General features: G+C 48.8%; 1 protein-coding gene across 1 annotated transcript in view; it reads left to right on the forward strand.

Moving 5' to 3' along the window:
• The window catches only part of LOC142706762 (cytochrome P450 2C29-like), a 56,104-nt gene that overhangs the window by 13,624 nt on the left and 16,711 nt on the right, over nt 1-25,769 (forward strand). Inside the window, exons 3-7 of the mRNA XM_075848310.1 lie at nt 15,222-15,384; nt 16,107-16,247; nt 17,446-17,606; nt 18,544-18,717; nt 20,159-20,300. Coding sequence (XP_075704425.1) covers nt 15,222-15,384; nt 16,107-16,247; nt 17,446-17,606; nt 18,544-18,717; nt 20,159-20,300 — 781 coding nt within the window. The remainder of the gene's footprint in view (nt 1-15,221; nt 15,385-16,106; nt 16,248-17,445; nt 17,607-18,543; nt 18,718-20,158; nt 20,301-25,769) is intronic.

A 25,769-nucleotide genomic window follows, 5' to 3' on the forward strand; every position in this document is an offset into this window, starting at 1 on the left:
TCTCAACCCCATAGAGCTGTTGTGGGAGGAGCTTGACCGTATGGTACGCAAGAAGTGCCCATCAAGCCAATCCAACTTGTGGGAGGGGATTCTGGAAGCACGGGGGGAAATGTCTCCCGATTACCTCAGCAAATTAACAGCTAGAATGCCAAAGGTCTGCAATGCTGGAATTGCTGCAAATGGAGCATTCCAAGACGAAAGCAAAGTTTGAAGGAGAAAATTATTATTTCAAATAAAAATCATTATTTCTAACCTTGTCAATGTTTTGACTATATTTTCTAGTCATTTTGCAACTCATTTGATAAAAATAAGTGTGAGTTTTCATGGAAAACATAAAATTGTCTGGGTGACCCCAAACTTTTGAACGGTAGTGTATATACAGCACTAGAACCAATCTCAGTACATATATACATCACCAGAACCAAGCTCAGTACATATATACAGCTCCAGAACCAAGCTCATACATATATACAGTACCAGAACAAAGCTCAGTACATGTATACAGCACCACAATTAATCTCATACATATATACACCACCGGAACAAAGCTCCGTACATCACCAGAACCAACCTCATACATATATACAGCACCAGAACAAAGCTCAGTACATATATACAGTACCAGAACAAAGCTCAGTACATATATACAGTACCAGAACAAAGCACATTACATATATACAGCACCAGAACCAAACGCAATATATATATACAACACCAGAACCAAGCAGAGTACATATATACAGTACTACAGCACAGAACAAAGCTCAATACATGTATACAGTACCAGAACAAAGCTCAGTACATATATACTTCAATAGAACCAAGCTTAGTACATAAATACAGCACCAGAACCAAGCTCAGTACATATATACATCACCAGAACAAATACAGCTCAATTTAGTACAACTCCCACCGTATAGGTTTGTACGGCGTAAAACTACCGCTCCCAGCATGGCCCAAACAATGGTAAGGATATGCTGGGAGTTGCTGTTTCACAAAAAAAATCATATCATAATCCCACCACCCATCATCTCGCTGCAGATCATACAGTGACTACAGTGCTGATTAGAGACAGAATAAACATTTACATTTAGTGGCTCACTGGTGAAGTCTAAGATTCTAGTTCTTTTCTTTTCCCTCCGGTCCAGGCCTCTATGATAACTTCTCCCGGGCCACTGCCCATTTCTGCAGTTTTTCGCTCAGATGTCTTCAGCTTCTCACTTTTAAAACATTTCTGCACCTATAAACGAAGATAAAATTCTCAACAGCCCTAAATCTAATAGCGCCATACACTGCACCTCTAATTATAATAGCGGATACACTGTGTCCCTGATTATAATAGTACCAAACACTGTTTCCCCCCCCCCCACACACACACACACACACACACACCGTGCCCCCTGTAGATAGTGCCCCCATAGCCCCCTATAATGACGCCCATCAGAGCCTCTCTAGATAGTGCCCTACATAGAAGCCCCTGTAGATAGTGCCCACATATGGACTCCAGCGCTGCAAGGCAATAGTGCTAACCACTGAGCCACCATGCTGCCCTACATATAGCTCCCCCTATAGATAGTGCTTCACATATAGCCCACCTCTGTAGAAAAATCCTCACATATAACTCCCCCTGTAGACAGTTCCCTACATATAGCTCCCTATATATAGTGCCCCACAGGTAACCCACCACATTATCTAGTGTTCCGCATATGTCAGGTCCGTATTTCAGGGTGGCTTCTGTCCCCTGTTATTTCACACCGAATAACCACCTCTGTAAATTGAAAGCTGAAGGCATGCCTGGAAAGAAGTACACCACACAGACAAATGTTGGTAGACATCTTTCCCTCCATCAGACAAGAGGAGAACTGCCCTTTATTCAGAAGAAAGAAACACACAGAGTAAAGACACATGCCCCTCCCTAGAGATGTGGGACTTGCTTAAGTCCCATTGGCTCCTCAGTTGTAAGTTCTCCTGTACATTCTTCTGCACACTCCTCTTTGCATTCCAGGGGGCGGTGTCTTCCATAGGCGTGTTATGCCGGCTCTTTGTGCTCCATGAATCCAATCTCTTTGTGTAATATACTGAATATATATATATATATATATATATATATATATATATATATGGATAATATTTTTCAAACAATATACATGGTAATGATCCCTGACACATATAGCTCACACCTGTAGATAGTGCCTTACAAATAGCTCCCCCTATAGATAGTGCTCCACATATATCCCGCCCCTGTATATAATTTCCCACATATAGCCCACCCCTGTAGATAGTGCCCTACATGTAGCTCCCCCTATATATATATTGCTCCACATCCCCACATATAGACCCCCCCCTGTAGATAGAGCCCTCACTGTAGATAATGTCCCTCACATTTTTATTAGAAAAAAAAAACCTGACATTCTCACATGATCCCGTTCCCGCGCCATCCGGTGGCAATGCATGCCTGCTCCTCTGAGCTGTGGCTGAACGATGCAAGTGGCGCAATGTAGTCATCGGGCCGCTCGCATAGTTTAAAAGCTCTGATAATCAGGGCAGAATGACTTGCCTCATCAATTAGTGCCTTTCAACAACAGAAGTGGCGTGATAACATCATCACGCCGCTTCCGTTGTTGAAAGGCACTGATTAACAGGTCATTTTGCCTGCCAATTAGCGTAATAGCGCTGAATGGTCGGGCACGGAATGTACCCAGCCATTCAGCGCTAATGCATGTATTTGTATCTACGTGCTATAGACGCAGGTACAATTGGTGGAGGGGTGGCAGCAGCTCGTTCCAGTGGCGCCGTCGCGCCCTTCGAGAGGCCTATAATATAAATTTGTACCTGCGTCCAGAGGACGCAGATACAAGTGAATGTGGCTGTCGATAGCACCGGGGACGACTCCGGTGCTAGCGACGCCACCGGCTATGGGCGCGGGCCGTGTCAGCGAGCAGTACGTGCCCCCTCATGCTGCGGGCCCCGTAGCAGCTGCTATGGCCTCTACAGCGGTAATTACACCACTGCAAACAAGATAGAAATGTATGAGGACGAGCGATCGTAGTAACGATCACTCGTCCCCAAACGTAGCTCCTTGTGAAAGAAGCAAAGTGCTGATGAATGAGCTCTCTCGTTGATCGGCGCTTGTTTACACGGCCTTTGTCGGGCTGCTTAAGAGGAACCTAAAGCCCCTATTACACCGGACGATAATTGGCCGGTGCGCGAGTGCCGATTCACGAGACATCGTTGATCGGCGCCTGTCACACGGAACTGTGGATGGGGACGAGCGCTCGTTACTCCGATCCCTGGTCCTCATCCATTATTATTATGTCGGCAGCGCGTCTCCCGGTTTACACACCAAGATGCGCTGCCGACAACCAGAATATTTAACTTTTTTAAAACAATCCAATTAGCAGATGAACCGGCTTTTGTTCGTTCATCTGCTGATCGCTGATCTGTTTACACAGGACAATTATCAGCAACGAGCGTTCTATGAATTGTCTGCCCGATAATCCCCCCGTGTAAAACCCCCTCTATTGTCTACATCGATACATTGTAACACGCCCATTAGCTGTAATGACGGGGTAGGGAGACAGACAGGTGAGCCCTAATCTACCCACCACTCAGTCCCTGCCTACTTGCACAGCCCGTCCTAGGCGACGGCGTACAACTGGGCGACGGTCTCTACACTCAATATGTGCACGACAGACAAACAGACAAGGGTACACAGAAACTAAGGGAAATGGGACAGTTGCCCACGGCAACACCGTGAGCAACAAGAGTAGTGAACAAGCCGAGTCAAACCAGAAGTGTACGAGGTACCAAACGCAGAGCAGGAGAGTAGTCAGTAAAGCCAGGGTCAATATGAAGCAGAGGTCAATAGTACAAGCAGCAGCAGCAGAGCCAGGAAACAGGCAGAATCACAGGCAAAGGAGGAGCAGGAAATGAAGGTATAAATAGACAGAGGGCGGGAGCTAGCTCCGTCTGGCCAGGCTGTGATAGGCTCTCCCACTTCTCAGCCTCCCAGCCCGAGTGGTGGATGATTGAGTCACTCTATCAGACTTAGGAGCAGGTGCAGACTGATTAACCACGGGCGTCGACACAGAAGCTGTGTCTGGCAGATCCTTTACAGTACCCCCCCCCCCTTTTATGAGGGGCCACTGGACCCTTTCTAGGTGGACCTGGCTTATTGGGGAACCGAATATGGAACCTCCTGAGCAATTCCCCAGCGTGAACATCCCGGGCGGGTACCCAAGTCCTCTCTTCAGGCCCGTATCCTCTCCAATGGACCAGGTACTGGAGGAAGCCTTGGACCATCCTGCTGTCCACAATCTTGGCCACCTCTAATTCTACCCCTTCAGGGGTGAGAACAGGGACCGGAGGTTTCCTCGAGGTAGCCAAGGATGGGGAGCAGCGTTTCAGGAGGGAGGCATGAAACACGTCGTTTATTCGAAAAGACGGGGGTAACTCCAGTCGGAAGGAGACAGGGTTAAGGACTTCAATGACCTTGTACGGCCCTATATAACGGTGGAGCAAAGGTCTCTGGGGAATGGGCAAAGAACATAGTAAGCCCGCTGGTCGGGACCTGGGAGTCTTGGACCTAGCACAAATTTCACAAGCGGCGACGTAGGCCTTAACGTCTTTAGGCAACCCAGGCCACCAATAGTTTCTGCCAATGAGGTGCTTGGTACCCAGGATGCCTGGATGACCAGATAGTGCAGACTCATGATTTTCCCTGAGTACCCTTAGCCGGAATTGCAGGGGAACAAACAGCTTGTTCTCAGGAAGGTTCCCGGGAGCTGAACCTTGATCAGCCGCAATTTCGGAGACTAAGTCAGAATCAACAGAGGAAATGATTATACCTGGGGGCAAAACACAAGCAGGATCTTCCTCCGAAGGAAGGCTGGCCATGAAACTACGCGACAGTGCATCAGCTTTAACATTTTTAGACCCAGCCCTATAGGTGACCAAAAAGTTGAATCTAGTAAAAAACAACGCCCATCGAGCTTGTCTCGGGTTTAGCCTCAGGGCAGATTCTAGGAAAACCAGATTTTTGTGGTCGGTAAGGACCGTTACCTGGTGCCTAGCCCCCTCCAAGAAGTGGCGCCACTCCTCAAATGCCCATTTAATGGCTAAGAGTTCGCGGTTGCCAATGTCATAGTTACTCTCAGTGGGCGAGAACTTCCTGGAGAAGTAGGCACAGGGACGGAGATGGGTGAGGGACCTGGTACCCTGGTACAAGACAGCACCCACTCCCACCTCGGAGGCGTCAACCTCCACGATGAATGGCTCCATTTGGTTAGGCTGAATCAGCACTGGGGCTGAGATAAAGCACTTCTTAAGGACCTCAAAAGCCTGGATAGACTCAGGAGGCCAGCAGAGGAGATCAGCACCCTTGCGAGTGAGGTCCGTAAGAGGCTTAGCGATGACCGAGAAGTAAGCAATAAATCTCCTGTAATAATTAGCGAACCCCAAGAAGAACTGGGAGGCAGGTTGGACCCATTCCGCCACAGCCTGGACCTTGGCGGGGTCCATGCGGAATTCATGAGGAGTGAGGATTTGACCCAAATATGGTATCTCCTGCACCCGAAACACACATTTTTCGGTCTTCGCAAACAGTTTGTTTTCCCGAAGGACCTGGAGCACCTTCCTGACATGCTTAATGTGGGAGGACCAGTCCTTGGAAAACACAAGTATGTCATCAAGGTACACTACAAGAAATACCCCCAGGTAATCTCTTAAAATCTCATTTATGAAATTCTGGAAGACCGCGGGAGCATTACACAACCCAAAGGGCATGACGAGGTATTCTAAATGACCTTCGGGCGTGTTAAAAGCAGTCTTCCACTCATCCCCCTCTTTGATGCGGATAAGGTTATGCGCCCCCCATAGATCAAACTTAGAGAACCATTGGGCTCCTGAACCTGATTAAAGAGATCAGGAATCAAAGGAAGGGGATACTGGTTCCTTACAGTGACCTTATTCAAGTTAGGGTAGTCAATGCATGGCCTAAGACCACCATCTTACTTCCCTACGAAGAAGAAGCCAGCACCTACCGGAGAAGTAGAGGGGCAAATGTAACCCTTGGCCAGGCATTCCTGGATATACTCTCTCATGGCTTCACGTTCGGGACAAGAGAGATTAAATATCCTACCCTTAGGGAGCTTAGCTCCTGGTACCAAATCGATAGCGCAATATTCTCTATGAGGAGGTAACACTTCGGAGGCCTCCTTAGAGAAAACATCAGCGAAGTCCTGCACAAACTCAGGTAGCGTGTTCACCTCCTCAGGGGGAGAAATAGAATTAACAGAAAAACATGACGTCAAGCATTCATTACCCCATTTGGTAAGATCCCCAGTATTCCAGTCAAACGTGGGATTATGCAACTGCAACCAGGGAAGGCCTAAAACCAAATCGGACGATAATCCCTGCATCAACAGTACAGAGCACTGCTCCAAATGCATGGAGCCAACAAGGAGTTCAAAAACAGGGGTATGCTGTGTAAAATAACCATTAGCAAGAGGAGTGGAGTCGATACCCACTACCGGGACAGGTTTAGGCAAATCAATCAAAGGCATAGCTAGAGACATAGCAAATTCCACAGACATGATATTAGCAGATGACCCTGAATCCACGAAGACACTGCCGGTAGCAGACCTACCACCAAAAGAGACCTGAAAGTGAAGCAAGATTTTATTACGTTTCATATTTACGGGAAATACCTGTGCGCCCAAGTGACCTCCCCGATGATCACTTAGGCGCGGAAGTTTTCCGGCTGCTTATTCTTACGCCTAGGACAGGTGTTCACTTGATGCTTGTCATCCCCACAATAGAAGCAGAGACCATTCTTCCTGCGGAACTCTCTACGTTGTTGGGGGGACACGGAGGCCCCGAGTTGCATAGGTACCTCCGAGTCTTCCGTGGAAGAACGAAGCAACGGAACCTCGGGAGGCATCATGGGGGCGTCAGAGGAGAAAACACAAAAACTTTCACGTTGTCGTTCCCTGAGACGCCGGTCAAGTCGTACCGCTAAAGCCATAACCTGGTCTAGGGAGTCAGAAGAGGGATAGCTAACTAGCAGGTCTTTCAGGGCGTTCGACAGACCCAACCTAAACTGGCACCTTAAGGCAGGGTCATTCCACCGAGAAGCTACGCACCACTTCCTAAAGTCAGAGCAATACTCCTCAACAGGTCTCTTACCCTGACGTAAGGTCACCAGCTGACTCTCGGCAAAGGCAGTCCTTTCAGTCTCGTCACAAATGAGTCCGAGAGCAGAAAAGAAAAGATCAACGGAGGAAAGTTCAGGGGCGTCAGGAGCCAAGGAGAAGGCCCATTCTTGGGGCCCTTCCTGGAGCTGGGACATAATTATACCCACCCGCTGGCTCTCAGAACCTGAGGAGTGGGGCTTTAAACGAAAAAGAGCCTACAACTCTCCCGAAAGGAGAGAAAAGTCTTCCGGTCCCCTGAGAACCGGTCAGGCAACTTGAGGTGGGGTTCAAGAGGTGAGGTGAGGGGCACTACCATGGTAGCATCAGGCTGGTTGACCCTCTGAGCCAGGGCCTGGACCTGTAGGGAGAGACCCTGCATTTGCTGAACCAGGGTCTCAAGGGGGTCCATAGTAGTGTGAGGGACCAGGGTAGAGTAGGTATATGGGCTTGTGATTATGTAATGATAGGGGTAAGGAAACAGACAAGTGAGCCATAATCTACCCGCCACTCAGTCCCTGCCTACTTGCAACGACCCGCCCTAGGCGACGGGGTACAACTGGGCGACGGTCCCTACGCTCAATAAGTGCACGACAGACAAACAGACAAGGGTACACAAGCAAGGGAAAAGGGGCAGTTGCCCATGGCAACACCGTGAGCAACAAGAGTGGTTAACGAGCCGAGTCAAACCAGGAGTGTACGAGGTACCAAACGCAGAGCAGGAGAGTAGTCAGTAAGCCAGGGTCAATATGAAGCAGGGTCAAATGGTACAAGAAGCTGCAGCAGGGCCAGGAAACAAAATGAGAAGAATCACAAGCAAGGAGGAACAGGAAAGGCAGGTATAAATAGACAGAGGGCGGGAGCTAGCTCCGTCTGGCCAGGCTCTGATAGGCTCTCCCACTCCTAAGCCTGCCATCCTGAGTGGTGGAAGATGGAGTCAGTCTCACAGACATAGAAGAAGGTGCAGACTGATTACCTATGGGCGTGGATACAGAAGCTGTGCCTGGCAGATCCTTAACACCCTCTGTAGATAAGGCCACAGTGCCCTCTGTAGATAAGGCCACAGTGCCCTCTGTAGATAAGGCCACAGTGCCCTCTGTAGATAAGGCCACAGTGCCCTCTGTAGATAATGCAACACACCCCTCTGGAGATGCTGCCACAGTGCCCTCTGGAGATGCTGCCACAGTGCCCTCTGGAGATGCTGCCACAGTGCCCTCTGGAGATGCTGCCACAGTGCCCTCTGGAGATGCTGCCACAGTGCCCTCCGCAGGTGCTGCCTCAGTGCCCCCCGCAGATGCTACCACAGTGATGTCAGGGGCTTGCCCAGAGCTGGAGTGGAGTCCCGGAGCAGAGCCGCTTCTGGCACTCTGCCTGGGATTCCAGCTCTGCTCCTGACATCACTGTCCATATATGGACAGAGATGTCAGGGGCAACCCTAGAGCTGGAGTCCCGGGCAGAGCGCTAGTAGGCTCTTCCTGGGACTCCAGCTGTGCTCCTGACATCACTGGGACTCCTGCTCTGGGGAAGCCACTGACATCATTGTTGGTGTATTGACAGCGATGTAAGAGGCTTCCCCAGAGTCACGGAGCAGAGCCGATAATAGCGCTCTGCCCGGGACTCCGCTCTGGGGAAGACCCTGACACACTGTCCATATGTTGACAGCGATGTCAGGGAATTCCACAGAGTCCCGGAGCAGAGCCGATACTAGAAATCTGCCCGAGACTCCGCTCTGGGGAAGACCCTGACATCGCTGTTCATATGTGGACAGCGATGTCAGGGAATTCCAGAGTCTTGGAGCAGAGCCGATACTAGCGCTCTGCCCGGGACTCCGGCTCTGGGGAAGCTCTAGACATTGCTGTTCATATGTGGACAGCGATGTCAGGGCATTCCGCAGCGTCCCGGAGCAGAGCCGATACTAGCGCTCTGCCCGGGACTCCGCTCTGGGGAAGACCCTGACACACTGTCCATATATGGGCAGCGATGTCAGGGAATTCCACAGAGTCCCGGAGCAGAGCCTGTACTAGCGCTCTGCCCGGGACTCCGGCTCTGGGGAAGCCCCAGACATCACTGTTCATATATGGACAGCGCTGTCAGGGAATTCCAGAGTCTCGGAGCAGAGCCGATGTCCCGCGGGCCGCAGATGACAGCCCCTGGGCCCCGTGCTTGAGACCCCTGTTCTAGATGTTTGTTGTTCCATTAACTTTTTAATTGCGTGTGTAAGAAAGGCGTTTTAGACATCAATATAGGAAAGGGTTCTTTACAGTTAGAGCAGTTAAACTATGGAATGCCCGACCCCAAGAGCTGGTAATGGCAGATACTATGTCAGCATTAATTTACTGACAAATGGCATTGAGCGTGATAATTAATCTAGCAATGAAAGACGTGTAATTGAATGACATGGGTTGAACTTGATGGACATTTGTCTTATTTCAATCTATGTAATTTACAGGAAACTGGGTGAACCTGTGTCTTTAACCTTACTGACGGTGTAACCATGATATCCGGTTATAGGAAGCGGAAATTCTTGCTGCTAAAAGCCGTGCTGCCAGTTATTCAGTGCTAGAAAAAGTACCTGGCGTTGCCCAGGTATAACGTGTCTTTAATGACGGACTAGGGAGACAGACAGGTAGCCCTAATCTACCCGCCACTCAGTCCCTGCCTACTTGCACGGTCCGTCCTAGGCGACGGTGTACAACTGGGCGACGGTCCCTACGCTCGATATGTGCAGTTGACCACGGCAACACCGTGAGCAACAAGAGTAGTGAACGAGCCGAGTCAAACCAGGAGTGTATGAGGTACCAAACGCAGAGCAGGAGCGTAGTCAGTAAAGCCAGGGTCAAAATGAAGCAGAGGTCAATAGTACTAGCAGGAGCAGCAGAGACAGGAAACAAGACAGAATCACAGGCAGAGACAAGCAGGAAATGAAGGTATAAATAGACCGAGGGCGGGAGCTAGAACCGTCTGGCTAGGCTGTGATAGGTTCTCCCACTCCTGAGCCTACCAGCCTGAGTGGTAGCAGATCGAGTCACTCTATCAGACCTAGGAGCAGGTGCAGACTGATTAACCACGGGCGTCGACACAGAAGCTGTGTCTGGCAGAACCTTTACAGTGTCGGTCGGTTTGTGTGTGTTCATTGGATTTGTTCCATGGGTGCCCAGGAGACCAATCCATGCCCTCGTTTTTTTGTTTACGGGGAAATCGCTAGTAACCCTATATACCCCGGCAGATACACGGTTTATTTAATTTTTAACCACCTAAATACATGACAGTAGGAGATGGAGACATAAGACTATAACAGAGCCGGCTGATAAACAACATTGGCAGATTTATTGCCTGCTGTATAGACATAAAGATATTTACTTGATCCAACTCTGGAGCCAGAGACATACAATTGTCCATGCAAGAAACATGCAGAGTCCAGACACCTGACATGATTGACCTTATTTATCGTCATTGTAAATAATAGCTTAACTGGCTGTGTAATCGTGTCGTGTCATCTGAGTTATCAGTGGAATTGGTGGATCCAGTGAGGATCGTTGCGTCAAGCACATGGGGCGGCAGGCTTTACTGCTGCTTCCATTACACAGTCTTGGTACATCCAGATTTCTCCGGAGAATAACTGGAGCACCAGCCTTTACATCCAGGTGATGAGGACCGGACATTCCCGTTGGTTCTAAAGGGTTTAAAAACTCAGCTGGGTCCTGCACCATCCGTCCTGGATCTATTGTGACGTCAGTGGAGTTGTAAGAATGAACTAATCCCGGCAACTGGGTAACTAAACGTTCGACAAACATCTGACCTGTCATAGTGATGTCAGAAGTTTTGATTGGTGGGAGTCCGAGCACTGAGACCCCCACCAATCACTAAAACGAAGCGGCAGAAGTGCTCGTGTGAGGGCTGAGCCGCTTCGTTTCTGTTCAGCATATATGGACAGTAAGTCAGGGGCTCCGTCTATGAGCGGAATCCAAGGCCAGAGCATCGGCAAAGCTCCCGGAGGTGTGAATCGTAGAGCACGAAGCGGATTGTTTCCTGCTCTGCCATATTATTCAATTGTATGTATCCTGAGGACGCAGATACAATTGAATGTAGCAGTTGCCGGGACATGTTGGGACTGTTGGCAAGTAGGTTAAAGAGGCTGTGTCACCAGTTTATAACTTCCCTATCTCCTACCTAATCTAATAGGCGCTTTGATGCTGATAACTACTGTTTGTTTTTTAAAAAAAACATTTATTATTGACCAAGTTATAAACATTTTTCGATATATGCAGATTTTTTCTAAATGCCCAACTGGGCATCTTTTTTTCTATTCACCAGGTGGGCGTTGTATAGAAAACAATCAGCGTCATAAACTTCTCTTTATTCCAGCCCAGCTTGATTCACAGCACAGCATGATCTCGCGAGATCACGCTGTGACATCACTTCCTCCCATATGTCCTTCACCGGAGCGATGGAAGACTGAACAGCCACCCTGTAGGTAGTGCCACACAGCCACCCTGTAGGTGGTGCCACACAGCCACCCTGTAGGTAGTGCCACACAGCCACCCTGTAGGTAGTGCCACACAGCCCCCTGTAGGTAGTGCCACACTGCCCCCTGTAGGTAGTGCCACACTGCCCCCTGTAGGTAGTGCCACACTGCCCCCTTGTTAGTAGTGCCAGAGAGCCCCCTGTAGGTAGTGCCACACTGCCCCCTGTAGGTAGTGCCACACTGCCCCCTGTAGGTAGTGCCACACTGCCCCCTGTGGGTAGTGCCACACAGCCCCCTGTAGGTAGTGCCACACAGCCCCCTGTAGGTAGTGCCACACAGCCCCCTGTAGGTAGTGCCACACTGCCCCCTGTAGGTAGTCCACACTGCCCCCTGTAGGTAGTGCCACACAGCCCCGTTGTAGGTAGTGCCACACAGCCCCCTGAAGGTAGTGCCACACAGCCCCCTGTAGGTAGTGCAACACAGCCCCCTGTAGGTAGTGCCACACAGCCCCCTGTAGGTAGTGCCACACTGCCCCCTGTAGGTAGTGCCACACTGCCCCCTGTAGGTAGTGCCACACTGCCCCGTTGTAGGTAGTGCCACACAGCCCCCTGAAGGTAGTGCCACACAGCCCAGTTGTAGATAGTGCCACACAGCCCCCTGTAGGTAGTGCCATACAGCCCCCTGTAGGTAGTGCCACGCAGCCCCCTGTAGGTAGTGCCACGCAGCCCCCTGTAGGTAGTGCCACGCAGCCCCCTGTAGGTAGTGCCACACAGCCCGTTGTAGGCAGTGCCACACAGCCCGTTGTAGGCAGTGCCACACAGCCCCCTGTAGGTAGTGCCACAGAGCCCCCTGTAGGTAGTGCCACACAGCCCCATTGTAGGTAGTGCCACACAGCCCCTTGTAGGTAGTGCCACACAGCCGCTTGTAGGTAGTGCCACACAGCCCCTTGTAGGTAGTGCCACACAGCCCCTTGTAGGTAGTGCCACACAGCCCCTTGTAGGTAGTGCCACACAGCCCCCCTGTAGGTAGTGCCACACAGCCCCCCTGTAGGTAGTGCCACACTCACACAGTCCCCTTGTAAGTAGTGCCACACAGCCCCATTGTACATAGCACCCCAGTTGATGGCACCCTCCCACATAGATGGCACCCCCCCCCCCTTCCTGTTGGTAACGCCACTGTAGGGGACAGCTCGAGAATCCCTGTCGTGTGAATAGTGCCTTATGGCTTTCAGCCTAGGTCCGGCCATTATTTTTCAAAGCCCCTTTGAAAATGAAAGTAGTAATCTGATTGGTTGCTATGGGCTCCGCTGTACCCTCCCATCTAGAATTCTCTAGTAAAGTGCACCACCTGCCAATGTCTGTGATAATGGCTGATTACAGAGAACAAAAGCAAGGTTCAGACCGTTCCGAAAACCTTCCCAGACATTCGATGTGCCAAGTATTGGGTCAAATGGTTCAGGCATCTGGATGCCTATAGAGGACAGACGGACATTGGTTCTTATAATATAGAGTAGATAAGAGGACACTTACTTTTGCACAGGGGTTATGTGGATGTTGAGTAACTTTGTTCCGACCTCATACAATTCCTCAGGTTTTTCTTGTAAAATAATATTATATTTTGTTTAACGACAGATAAGTCACAATGAAGAACATCTGTTTGGGGACATGTGAGGGGGTGATACTGTCTTCCCTGTGCGTCTTTCATTCTGTGTTCCCTCTGGAGTGATGACTGCTCCTGTTTTATCTGTACCTACTATATGTGTTATCCTGTGTAAGCCTGCCATGTCATTAGCAGCCACTAGGTGTCACTGCAGGACCACTGACTGAAGGGACAGAGCGGTCTGACAGGAAGTGAAGGACAGTGTTTGCCATGTTAGGCCTCACGCACATGGCCGTGCCCGTAATCATGGCCTGCGATTGCGGGCACAGTCGGCCGTCGACGACCGCGGGACGCATTTTCGTGCCGTGCTCCCATACAAAGTATGAGAGCACGGCCCGTAAAAAACAAAATGTAGGACGTGCTTCATAATTCCCGGCACGGTTCTATGGCATGAGGCCTGACGCAGTGTAGATAGAGGGAGGGTGCAGAGAGAAGCCAGGAGACAGAGGAGGGAGCGAGCCTGGGAGGTGTAGAGATGAGAGGACACCAGAGGTGGTGCCAGGAGACAGAGGAGGGAGCCAGCCTGGGAGGTGTAGAGATGAGAGGACACCAGAGGTGGTGCCAGGAGACAGAGGAGGGAGCCAGCCTGGGAGGTGTAGAGATGAGAGGGCACCAGAGGAGGTGCCAGGAGACAGAGGAGGGGGCCAGCCTGGGAGGTGTAGACATGAAAGGACATCAGAGGAGGTGCCAGGAGACAGAGGAGGGAGCCAGCCTGGGAGGTGTAGACATGAGAGGGCACCAGAGGAGGTGCCAGGAGACAGATGAGGGAGCCAGCCTGGGAGGTGTAGAGATGAGAGGGCACCAGAGGAGGTGCCAGGAGACAGAGGAGGGAGCCAGCCTGGGAGGTGTAGAGATGAGAGGGCACCAGAGGAGGTGCCAGGAGACAGAGGAGGGGGCCAGCCTGGGAGGTGTAGAGATGAGAGGGCACCAGAGGAGGTGCCAGGAGACAGAGGAGGGGGCCAGCCTGGGAGGTGTAGACATGAAAGGACATCAGAGGAGGTGCCAGGAGACAGAGGAGGGGGCCAGCCTGGGAGGTGTAGACATGAAAGGACATCAGAGGAGGTGCCAGGAGACAGAGGAGGGGGACAGCCTGGGAGGTGTACAGATGAGAGGGCACCAGAAGAGGTGCCAGGAGACAGAGGAGGGGGCCAGCCTGGGAGGTGTAGAGATGAGAGGGCACCAGAGGAGGTGCCAGGAGACAGAGGAGGGGGCCAGTCTGGGAGGTGTACAGATGAGAGGGTACCAGAAGAGGTGCCAGGAGACAGAGGAGGGGGCCAGCCTGGGAGGTGTAGAGATGAAAAGTTACTTCATTGGGAGCTGACAGTATCAACAGGGTCCGTGTGACAAACAACCCAGGACGTATTAATGGACAAAAAATGGACAGACTCTCACACCTGTACCCAAAATCTTGGTTGCGTTCCTAGGCGTGTCCGATCCCTATCGGCTGAGGGCGGGAGAGGATATACCGTGAAAGGTAGCGGTTAGCACTGCAAGGACCCACGGTGGTGCCGGAAGGTTCAGATAGTTCTCTTGATACCCACGGCGCAGCTAGGAGGACGGAAGTGTATCTCCTGACCTCTAGTATTCTGGCACTAGCGGGTGCTCCCACTGTAACTGTCAGAGGCGCATAGACGGCCGAGCGGAGTAACGTGGGTTCAGGCACAACCTCACCCAGGGGGACTCCAGCGGGATCGATGTCCCCAACGTCAGTTTGTCCACTTGCACCCATAAAGAAGAAGCAGTGTTGCATTGTTGTGATCCAAGTAAAGTATTATTCGAGGAAAAGTTGTGGTATCCGTTATTCTTCACTAAGAAACCTCCCTACAGACAGACACTTTTTTCATAGCTCGGTATAATATTTCGTTTTCTTGATTGTATTATTGCTGGTTGTTTTTTTCCTCCATCAGCTCAGCCAGAAATACGGCTCCGTATTCACCATCTGGAAAATGTCAGAACCTGTGGTCGTTCTGTGCGGTTATGAGACGGTGAAAGACGCCCTAATAAATCACGCTGAGCAGTTCAGTGCGCGCCCGATAATCCCAGTGATGTACATCTCCACCAAGGGATACGGTGAGATTAATACATTATATTTTACAACGATTCTGATTATTATAGCTACTCTGGTCACACTCGCCAACTCTCCCGAAATGTCTGGGAGACTCCTGGAAAAAGTGGAGACCTCCCAGAAACCAGCAAATCCCCCAGGCACTGCATCATCTTAAATATATATTCACCTCTCCCGTTCCTGCAGTCCTCACTCCCGGACAACACCGCCACAGACAACGTCTTGATGCCGGGGCCCGTGTGGGAAGACGTTGTCTACAGTGCCGCCTGGAAGGACTGCAGGAACTGAGAGAGGTGAGAAGCTACACGTCTGGCCTGAGGTCTAGATTAAAGAGATCTGGTCTGACCTCTATGTGGATTTGGACCGTTGGTTAAACGTTCCCATGGTTTGATTGGTGACACCCCAGAAAGTAACGTTTATAAAGCCCCGCCCTAGACTATTGCTGGATTGTTCTGTAGACGTATGCTGCTCCCTTTCCATCCCTGATATACCATGGAAGGGTCTCAACAAGGCCCATCACTTGTCACCATAGCAGAAAGTCTTCTGTGGGAAATATGAGGTGTAGCGGGTCAATGTGAGACTCTCAGCAAACCACATAAGACAAAAGTAAAGTATGTGACGCCCGGTGGTGAGAGGAACAATCTTCTAATGATCCTGGGAGAGGAGCTAGAACAACAATATTGGAATGTCTTCAGGCATTAATGCCTCCATGTTCTTCTCTCCCTAGGAATAAATGGTCCGCGATGGCGTTCACTGAGGCGCTTCACCATGACATCTCTCCGCAATTTTGGAATGGGGAAGAAGACGATGGAGATGAGAGTATTGGCAGAGTCCAAGTATCTCATTCAGGCTGTGTCCGAGACAGAAGGTTGGTGGGGTCCCGATATTCTAAAATCTGCTGTCATCCAATGAGAGAGAGTTTGTCGTTATCGGGGGACCATGAGGGACGTGTATATGTTAGTGATGGTGATTGATTTCTCTACAGTTTCTTCTCTGAACTCATCTATGAACTAACTATCATTTATGTAAAGCCCGTAGTCACGGCACTCGTATCACCCATGTGTAAAAGTAAGTGCCCCCTAGTAACCAACCATTATATCAAATTTTAGAGGACCTATAGTAGTGGTGAATCTTCCCAGAACCAACTGAATGCCAAAAATATTGACTGAAGAAATAATGAATCCAGGAAGGGCTAGAACCTCCTAGAAGAACCTCCACAGACCTGCAGCCTCCCCATCCTCAGCGGAGGTCAGGAGAGAGGACAATAATAGGAGTGATGGGACGGAGGGGTTAGATGTAGAGCCAGAGCTCCCGGGACCCAATGTCAAATCTGTAACAGGGTCCCCCACCTACCATGTGCAATTTATAATACTGGGGTCCTCTTATGCGGCATTTGGGCCATTTCAGGCACCAGGGCCTGGCTGTCACTGCTCCCTCTCTACCCCCTATAGCTACGTCCCTGAGGGGGGCTCTATGGACACTCATCCCCCATTATATCTGCTGTAACCATCATTTACCAGAAACCTGAACCTCGCAGTTCATTCGACAAAACCTCCCAATGTGTCGGGACTATCCGTTACAATAAGGGTTAGGCTGCAGTTATTATAGAAATTCTGACAACTGGGAGTCTCAGAGCACTCAAGTGTTTCCATAATGCCCATAGACTTTAATGGAGAGAGCCGCGCACATCAATGGGTAGTATGGCTGCCGGAGGTGCAGCACAAGGGGTAGGGTCTGGTATGTAGGGGTTCCATATGTGGGACCTACAGATATGCCCTAAATATCAATTGACAGAATACCCTTTAAATGTACGGGGGCAGTTACTTTTTCACGTGTTGTATTTCTTAAATAATTATACAAAATTTTGTATAAACGAAGAAACCGCTCATTGTGAGGAATATTCTATAGGGGACATCTGGAAAAAGGGGGGAGGAATACTTTTCCGTATTCTTACATCTGACGTGTACCTGTTGTTGGTCCCCCCTATAATAACATAGATGCATCTGACGGGCAGCAGAGACTGGTGGTGACTGGGTTCATATTGTGACGCTTCTCTCTCTTTCTAGGGAAACCCTTCAACCCTGCAATGTCCCTGGCCAGCGCTGTGGGAAACATCATCAGTTCTGTGCTGTTTGGGGAGCACTTTGATTACCAGGACAAGCAGCTGCAAGAACTTCTCTCGTCCACGTCCAGACATATTAAAGGGATCCTTTCTCCCCTAAACACGGTTGGTGGCTCTCAGTATATTACGGGGCCAGTGCAAACAATGAAGGGGACGCTGCATTCTCTGGAGTGCTGCAGTCCCTTCACTGTACTGATTAGCAGGGGTCCCGGGGATCGGACCCCCTCTTAATCAAACATTGATGATCTAAGGATAGGCCATCAATATTTAAGTCCCAGAAACCCTTTTGACCCTGGAATGCTCCTTTTGTTTATTTATTTATTTATTTTTTAAAGCCCGAGTGCTACAAAAACGTGCAGGAAGAAGCCAAAAGGAGAAGGGCCCAGACCTATTCCCCAGCCCTACGGACCAAAAGGCTCTGCAAGGGTCGGGTACCAATGGCCTTCCCTCGCTGGAGCTTAGGGAGAACCCATCTGCTCTCCGGCATTTGCATAGGCAGCGCCCACATCTGCCAGAGCTCAATAGTCCAGGTTTGAATCCTCCAGACAGGGGAGCCGGGTTGCAGGAGTGTGAGGAACCTGATGGCCACATACACCCCCCCCCCCCTAGACTTTCGGGCAGGACACCCATTAGAGCATCGCACCCTGAAAAAACCTGTGACATAAAAACGTGGAACTTGAACATAGAGTGAAACAATAAATAAAGATGTGTGCCGCGTCATCCGGCCGCAATTTCCAAAAATTCCTCAATATATATAGAGGTGTGTGCCCTAAAAAGAGATAAGTGCACACAAATATGGCAGCAATCAGCAGGATCTCATCCCGTGATTTAGGGCACTTTCTTAAAGGGGTTGCCTCTGGATAGACATTGGTGGCATATGGTGGCCACCAATGCCCGATCAGCTGTGACCTTCACCCACTAAGGTGACCTGGCAGCAGCGTGAGTGCCGTACCGGCTCTACTTGGCTTTTTTAAAGGTGGCGCCGGGTCGGCTATTGACAATAATGGTCATCCTCATGTTGATCTTTTCTTCCTGTCCACAGCTCTGCAATATTGTCCCAGTTCTTCTGAACCTCCCGTTTATCAGGCAGAAAGTCTTTAAAGAAAGTAAATATATCCAGACGTTTGTGACAAAATATATAAAGCAGCACAAAGAGACCTTGAAGCCGGAGTCACCGCGGGATTTCATAGACTATTACCTGCTGAAGATAAAGGAGGTAAGGGGATCATGAGAAGAGGGCTTCAATATAATCTATAGCCATAACCTACATTACCTCCATAACCTGTTTTATACTCCAGAGCTGCACTCACTATTCTGCAGGCTTCAGAGTTGAAATCTCTGAGCATGTCCTGCTTGTTCAGTGTCTGGATAGATTACCTGCTGTATTACACTGCACTCACTAAGCTTGTGAATAGACACTCCTAACATCTTAGCTGAGCTCCTATAATGCAGGGGACCATATCCATTACCAGGCTCCATATTTCAGTCTATATCATACTTGCCAACTCTTCAGTGATGTCCACGAGACTCCCAGAAAAAAGGGAGTCCTGCGCCCTCACAACATACTCACCTCTCCCCGCTCCTGCAGTCCTCTTCACTACCGGGCACTGCTGCATACAACGTCCTGATGATGAGGACGATGTGTGAGGGTGTTGTCTGCAGCGACACCCGGAAATAAAGAGGAGTGCAGGAACGGGTAGAGGTAAGTATCTGCTGGTCTGAGTTTATTTAGGGGTCTTATCTGGGGTTTGTATTTAGGGGGTCTCGCTCTGTATGTATTCAGGGGGTCTGTATTTATTAAAAGGCGTCTGCGGTCTGTATTAGTTTAGAGCATTGGTCTTCAACTTGCGGACCGTGGTCCGACCGAGGACTCCTGGTGTCTGGACCCTGCCGACCTGCTGCCATAGATTCAATGGAGGAGGGCAATGTCTTCATCAATACATCTATGATGGCAGGTCTGCCGCCTGGAGAGGAATTACCACCGGAATCCGGCACACAATTTCCTCACACTGGCCAGCGTCATGACCTTGTGTGACGGCAGCGCCTGGAAGTGAAGATGGGCCCAGGAGCGGTAAATATATATTTTATCTTCTTTTATATTGGGTATGGTCCCTGGCCTTAATTTTAGGGGTCTTGTCTGGGGCCTTAATAAGTTTAGCGGTCTCGGGTCTTGATTAATTTACGGCTTACTAACAAATAATAAATCTTATTCCAAGCGTTAATAAGGCGACATCATTACTGTTGGTGTTCAGCTCAGACCGTCTCCTTGCACTCCTGGTTTGGAGGGTTTGCTCTGGGGTCTTTTAGTTTTGGGGTGTGATGAAGGGGATCATATGCACAATTTGTGATTTAAATCCCATCGTTTCGGAGCGTGTCCTATATACAGTAAATGGGTGGCTCATACATTTTGCACGTGCTGCTTCGCTCGACACTTTTTTGAATTTCCCTGATGTCACTTTTCAAAACTTGGCAAGTACGATCTATAGTCGATGGATTTGATTATGGATATTGACATACCCAACCCCCCTCTACTATACAGGTGTACAGCATGTTACCCAGATTACCACGGGCCGCCTAAGTCCTGACGCCAGCCCTGTCACTAATACAGTAGCCATATATTAATCACGTACCTGACAGGATTTTCTGCGCTTCCTCAGGCGGAACATGAGATGGATTCGGATTTCTGTGACACCAGTCTCCTCATGATGGTTGTAGCACTTTTATCAGCGGGAACGGAGACCACGGCATCCACCCTGAAGTTCAGCCTGGTGCTAATGGCCAATTATCCTGAAGTCCAAGGTATGAATCTGACTGCTTCTTCCCTTAGAACTTCTTAGGCCCTGTTCCTTCAGGAACTTTGAGGCAGATTTTGACCTGCCTGCACTTTCTCGCCGCGGCCTTAGCTGTGTTTTTCCGCCATGGCCATTGTAAAAGGGGGCAATTGACTATCTGTATTATCTCCCTTTTCTCCGTTCCTAGTCCATTACTTCTGTTTCCTATATAGTCCGCTTACTTTGTATTGTTCACAATGTGCACACACTCCAGTCCTTCACACACCACAGGAGTAACATACAACCCTCGCAGATGCTTAAATATATAAACATACTTTACTCATAACATAGACGTGACAAACCAATATACATTACATCAAGATACAATACATTACATAGACAACACAACCACACACAGCTGCCTCTGTTCCTACCTTCCCTGGACACTTTGCACATGTGACTAGTAATGTGTATGTATATATAATATAAATCCAGGTCCCAACCCTATACGGTCTCCTGGTACTACAACTATAACCAAAGCCACATACAGCGCCTGACCATTAGTACATGTACATATAGAGACTCATGCATAAACAGCATATATATATCTACTCATCTATAATCCACATAAGATTCCTAGAATATCTCTATGTACACATATAAAGTCTGCTGTAATATAATTATACTTATATACATACATAGAAAGCACACATATAATAGAACTTAGCTTGCTCCTGATGTTAAGTGCTGAGCGTCCAGTGCTGGCAGGAAAGAGCCCGCACCAAGAGCTTCCCATGACCTATATGTTCCTATCCCTGAGTTGAACCCACCCATTCCATTGACTCCGCCTTATGACCACCCATATACCTTCCAATGTGCATCTGTACAGTATAGGTAAATCTAATCCCAGAATGCTCAGCTGTCTCTACATCCAGTTTACAATGGCTCCTTCCTGTACTGAGGTCCATTGTAATGCTAATAAGGCAGTAGATAAGAATCTATGACCAAATGGCTTCTGAGCATACTGCCCCCTCAATGGGTGAACACCACTGAATAATATCAGTATATACTATATGTATTTACCAGGTATATTTTATGTGGTCATAAGACAGAGTGTCTGGATGGGAACAAGATTCTCCTGCAACAGCCATTGAGTGCCGTAGGCAACAAACGCCGCGAAAAACACTTTCTTTGCCTCACATTTCAATGAGAGGTCAAAGACGGAAATGCGGGAAATCAATTGGATGCGGTTTCCACGTCAAAATTAGCGCCATAAAACTCTGTGTGAACAGGGCCTTAAGCTGGAATCACATTATGCATTTTCAAACACTGCCAAAAAATACTTAAAGTACTCATGCGTTTTTAAATGTTTCAGCTGAAGTTTGTTTTTGAATTTAATGGTCTTTAGCTTACAGCTAAAATACTTTGTAAAAACGCATCTGTATTATACTCCAGAGCTGCACTCACTATTCTGCTGGTGGAGTCACTGTGTACATACATTACATTACTTATCCTGTACTGCTCCTGAGTTATATCCTGTATTATACTCCAGAGCTGCACTCACTATTCTGCTGGTGGAATCACTGTGTACATACATTACATTACTTATCCTGTACTGATCCTGAGTTATATCCTGTATTATACTCCAGAGCTGCACTCACTATTCTGCTGGTGGGGTCTCTGTGTACATACATTACTTATCCTGTACTGATCCTGAGTTACATCCTGTATTATACTACAGAGCTGCACTCACTATTCTGCTGGTAGAGTCACTGTGTATATACATTACATTACTTATCCTGTACTGATCCTGAGTTATATCTTGTATTATACTCCAGAGCTGCACTCACTATCCTGCTGGTGGAGTCACTGTGTACATACATTACATTACTTATCCTGAGTTATATCCTGTATTATACTCCAGAGCTGTACTCACTATTCTGCTGGTGGAGTCACTGTGTACATACATTACTTATCCTGTACTGATCCTGAGTTATATCCTGTATTATACTCCAGAGCTGCACTCACTATTCTTCTGGTGGAATCACTGTGTACATACATTACATTACTTATCCTGTACTGATCCTGAGTTATATCCTGTATTATACTCCAGAGCTGCACTCACTATTCTGCTGGTAGAGTCACTGTGTATATACATTACATTACTTATCCTGTACTGATCCTGCGTTACATCCTGTATTATACTCCACAGCTGAACTCACTATTCTGCTGGTGGAGTCACTGTGTACATACATTACATTACTTATCCTGTACTGACCCTGAGTTACATCCTGTATTATACTCCAGAGCTGCACTCACTATTCTGCTGGTTGAGTCACTGTGTACATACATTACATTACTTATCCTGTACTGATCCTGAGTTACATCCTGTATTATACTCCAGAGCTGCACTCACTATTCTGCTGGTGGAGTCACTGTGTACATACATTACATTACTTATCCTGTACTGATCCTAAGTTATATCCTGTATTATACTTCAGAGCTGCACTCACTATTCTGCTGGTGGAGTCACTGTGTACATACATTACATTACTAATTCTGTATCTCTTTATTTAATATAAATGTACAAAACATATCATACTCAACAATAATCAAAACAACTTCTTACACCATACACATTACTATACACATTACTATACACATTACTATATACATTACTATATACAGAAACAAGCTAGACCTGGCCACACACAAACCACGTGTCAGATATTCCCTCACCAACATATCATATTATAACAAGAAATAAAACTTATACCGACCTTATCAACCAGGGGCCAATCACTGATACCCAAGAAAGAAATAATAATAATAATAACAACAACATTACTAATAATAATAATAATATAATAACTGAAACCATCTCTAATATAGACTATTATATATATTATTATTTTTTTATACATTTTTTTCTATTATTTTTTTCCCCATAACTACTAGCTAACTCTCCCTAAGCATCCTTATCTACCCCTCACCACCCTAGCCAGCATCTCGCCTCATGTCCTCCCATGTCCGCATAGTCCAGATGCTGGCCCCTCCACCACACCCTACACCCCAGCCCAACCTCTCGCCCCATGTCTTCCTCATGTGCGCATAGTCTAGGGTTGGGCTAGGCACACACCCCCCCAACCTATTTTTTCCCCCATCTAACCCTAATCTAACAGTTTTTATTATATACAAAACTACAATCACCACAAATATATACAATTTACCACAGCAATCCTATCCAATCCATACCCGAAAGCACCAAGTTCGGACGCTTGTAAACCTTTTTTCCTGTCAACTCAAAACAAAACAAAAATTCGACTGTTTCATGCCAGCCCACCACCAGAGAGCGAGAAGGGGAGAGCCCCCCCTCCTAGCACGCCCCCAGAGGCCGAGGTCCACGCCCACCGACGCACCATCCCTATCGCCTTGCTCCACTGCTAGCCCTCCATCTTGCCTTGCAGAAAAACTAACCCTAGGCTGACAATTCCTTTCCCTATCCTGACCCTATTGCTTACTTGAAGATGTCCCGGAGGAACGCAGACCCCTACCACCAGTGGAGCACCGGCGATGACCCCCCCCCCTCCCCCTCATGGAAACCGACACATTAGGGCACCCTAAAGGAGAAGCCCCTCCACAGACGAGAGGCTCTAGATGCACCCAATCTACAGACCTCCAAAGATTTAACCTTCACCAGGTCACCCAGGATGTTGCTAACGACCTCTTCCTTGAGAAGGATTTTTTTATGCGTTGACACTAAGCACCGTGCGTTCCATCTAAAGTGCCTAACTAGTATGCTAACTAAAAACAAACATAGTGCACTGGTCCCTACCACCAAGGTCTCTGAACACCCCATAGGCCCATCCAGCATAAGAGAGGTCCATGAGGTGTGCGCAGGTCTTTCCCTTGCCCTCCTGTCTCCCATTCCTGGATGAAGGGCTGAAACCACCCCCTGCAGGAGGATATCCACCAAGGAGGCCTCTCTTGCCAGAGGTTTGCCAGGTTGATCCTAATAAAGGTGTTCACTAGGAACACCACCGGGTTAACCATACCTAACCCGCCTAGCGTCCTTGGTAGGTAGGTAACCTCCCTCTTGATTAGGTTAAGCCTGTTCCCCCATGACAGCTGGAAGAACAGGCTCTAGACCCGAGTCCAGAGAGGTTCTGGCAGAACGCACACACTGCCCAGGTAAAGCAACATGGGCACCAGGTAGGCCTTGGCCAAGTGAACCCTTTCCCTCAGGGTTAAGGACCAACCCTTCCATTGGTCGACCTTCTGGGAAACTAGAGTCATCCTACCCTCCCAGTTTTTCTTGGGGTAATCACCTGGGCCAAATTCCACTTCTAAAATTTTAGCACACCCTTGAGGCTCTGGAAGGGTATCCAGGAGGCCAAAACCAGGACCTCCTCCTCCCAGACAGAGACTTTTGCACTTATCCCAGTTGATCTTGGACCCAGATGCCAACGAGTAACGTTCCACTTCCGACATCACCCATTCTGTCTCCCCTTTGGAGGAGACAAAGATGGAGACGTCATCCGCGTACGCAACCACACTCTGAGCGACCTCTGGCCCTACCAGGCTAGCCCTGACTTCCGCCAATGGTCCACGATCAATCCTTCTGAGAAAAGGATCGATAGCGAACACATATAGCAAAGGGCTCAAGGGACAACCCTGGCGGACACCAGACCCAACCTCAAAGGGGGTTCCAACCCAACCGTTCACTGGCGCAAAAGTCTCTGCCCCAGCATATAGGGTCTGGAGCCAATTTACAAACCCTTCCGGCAGGCCGTACCTCAGAAGGACCGACCAGAGGTACTCATGATTCACCCGGTCAAAAGCTTTAGCTTGGTGCAAGGACAGAATGTACCCCTCCCACCGGCCAGAATTTCCCTGCTCCACTGCCTCTCGGACACTGAGGACAGCACTAAACGTGCTGCGGCCTGGATGGAACAGAGCAATGCTGGACCGGCGAAAGGAGCCGGGATGCAAACTTTACCAGCCAATTAAACAGTACTTTCGCAAGAACCTTTCTGTCTGTATTGAGAAGCGCTATGGGACACCAATTCGCAATACAGGTCGAGTCTTTACCCCTTGATAAAATGATCAAGGCCGACCTCCTTATTGACATTGGCAAAGTACCCGAGGAAAGGCACTCATTAAACACCTCAGTCAAGAGGGGAACTAGGGTTCCCTTGAAGGTTTTATAGAACTCGGATGTTAAGCCATCCGGCCCTGGCGATTTTTTAAAAGCAAACCCATCAATCGCCAGTCCCACTTCCTCCTCGTTGATCGAATCCATCAAAACATCAAGAGAGGGGTCTACCCCTGGCTCAGGGATGGTTTCAGCCAGGAAAGCCGACATCTCGTCTCGGTTTGGATCCTGCTTCCCCAAGAGGTGCGAGTAGAAGGATCTGACGACCTCCAAGATCCCTGATTTGGATCTCTTCAGAGATCCTGTACTATCGATCAGTCCTGTCACAACCTTACGACTCAC

Source organism: Rhinoderma darwinii, unplaced genomic scaffold (genome assembly GCF_050947455.1).
Source record: "Rhinoderma darwinii isolate aRhiDar2 unplaced genomic scaffold, aRhiDar2.hap1 Scaffold_3440, whole genome shotgun sequence".
Taxonomy (NCBI): Eukaryota; Metazoa; Chordata; class Amphibia; order Anura; family Rhinodermatidae; genus Rhinoderma; species Rhinoderma darwinii.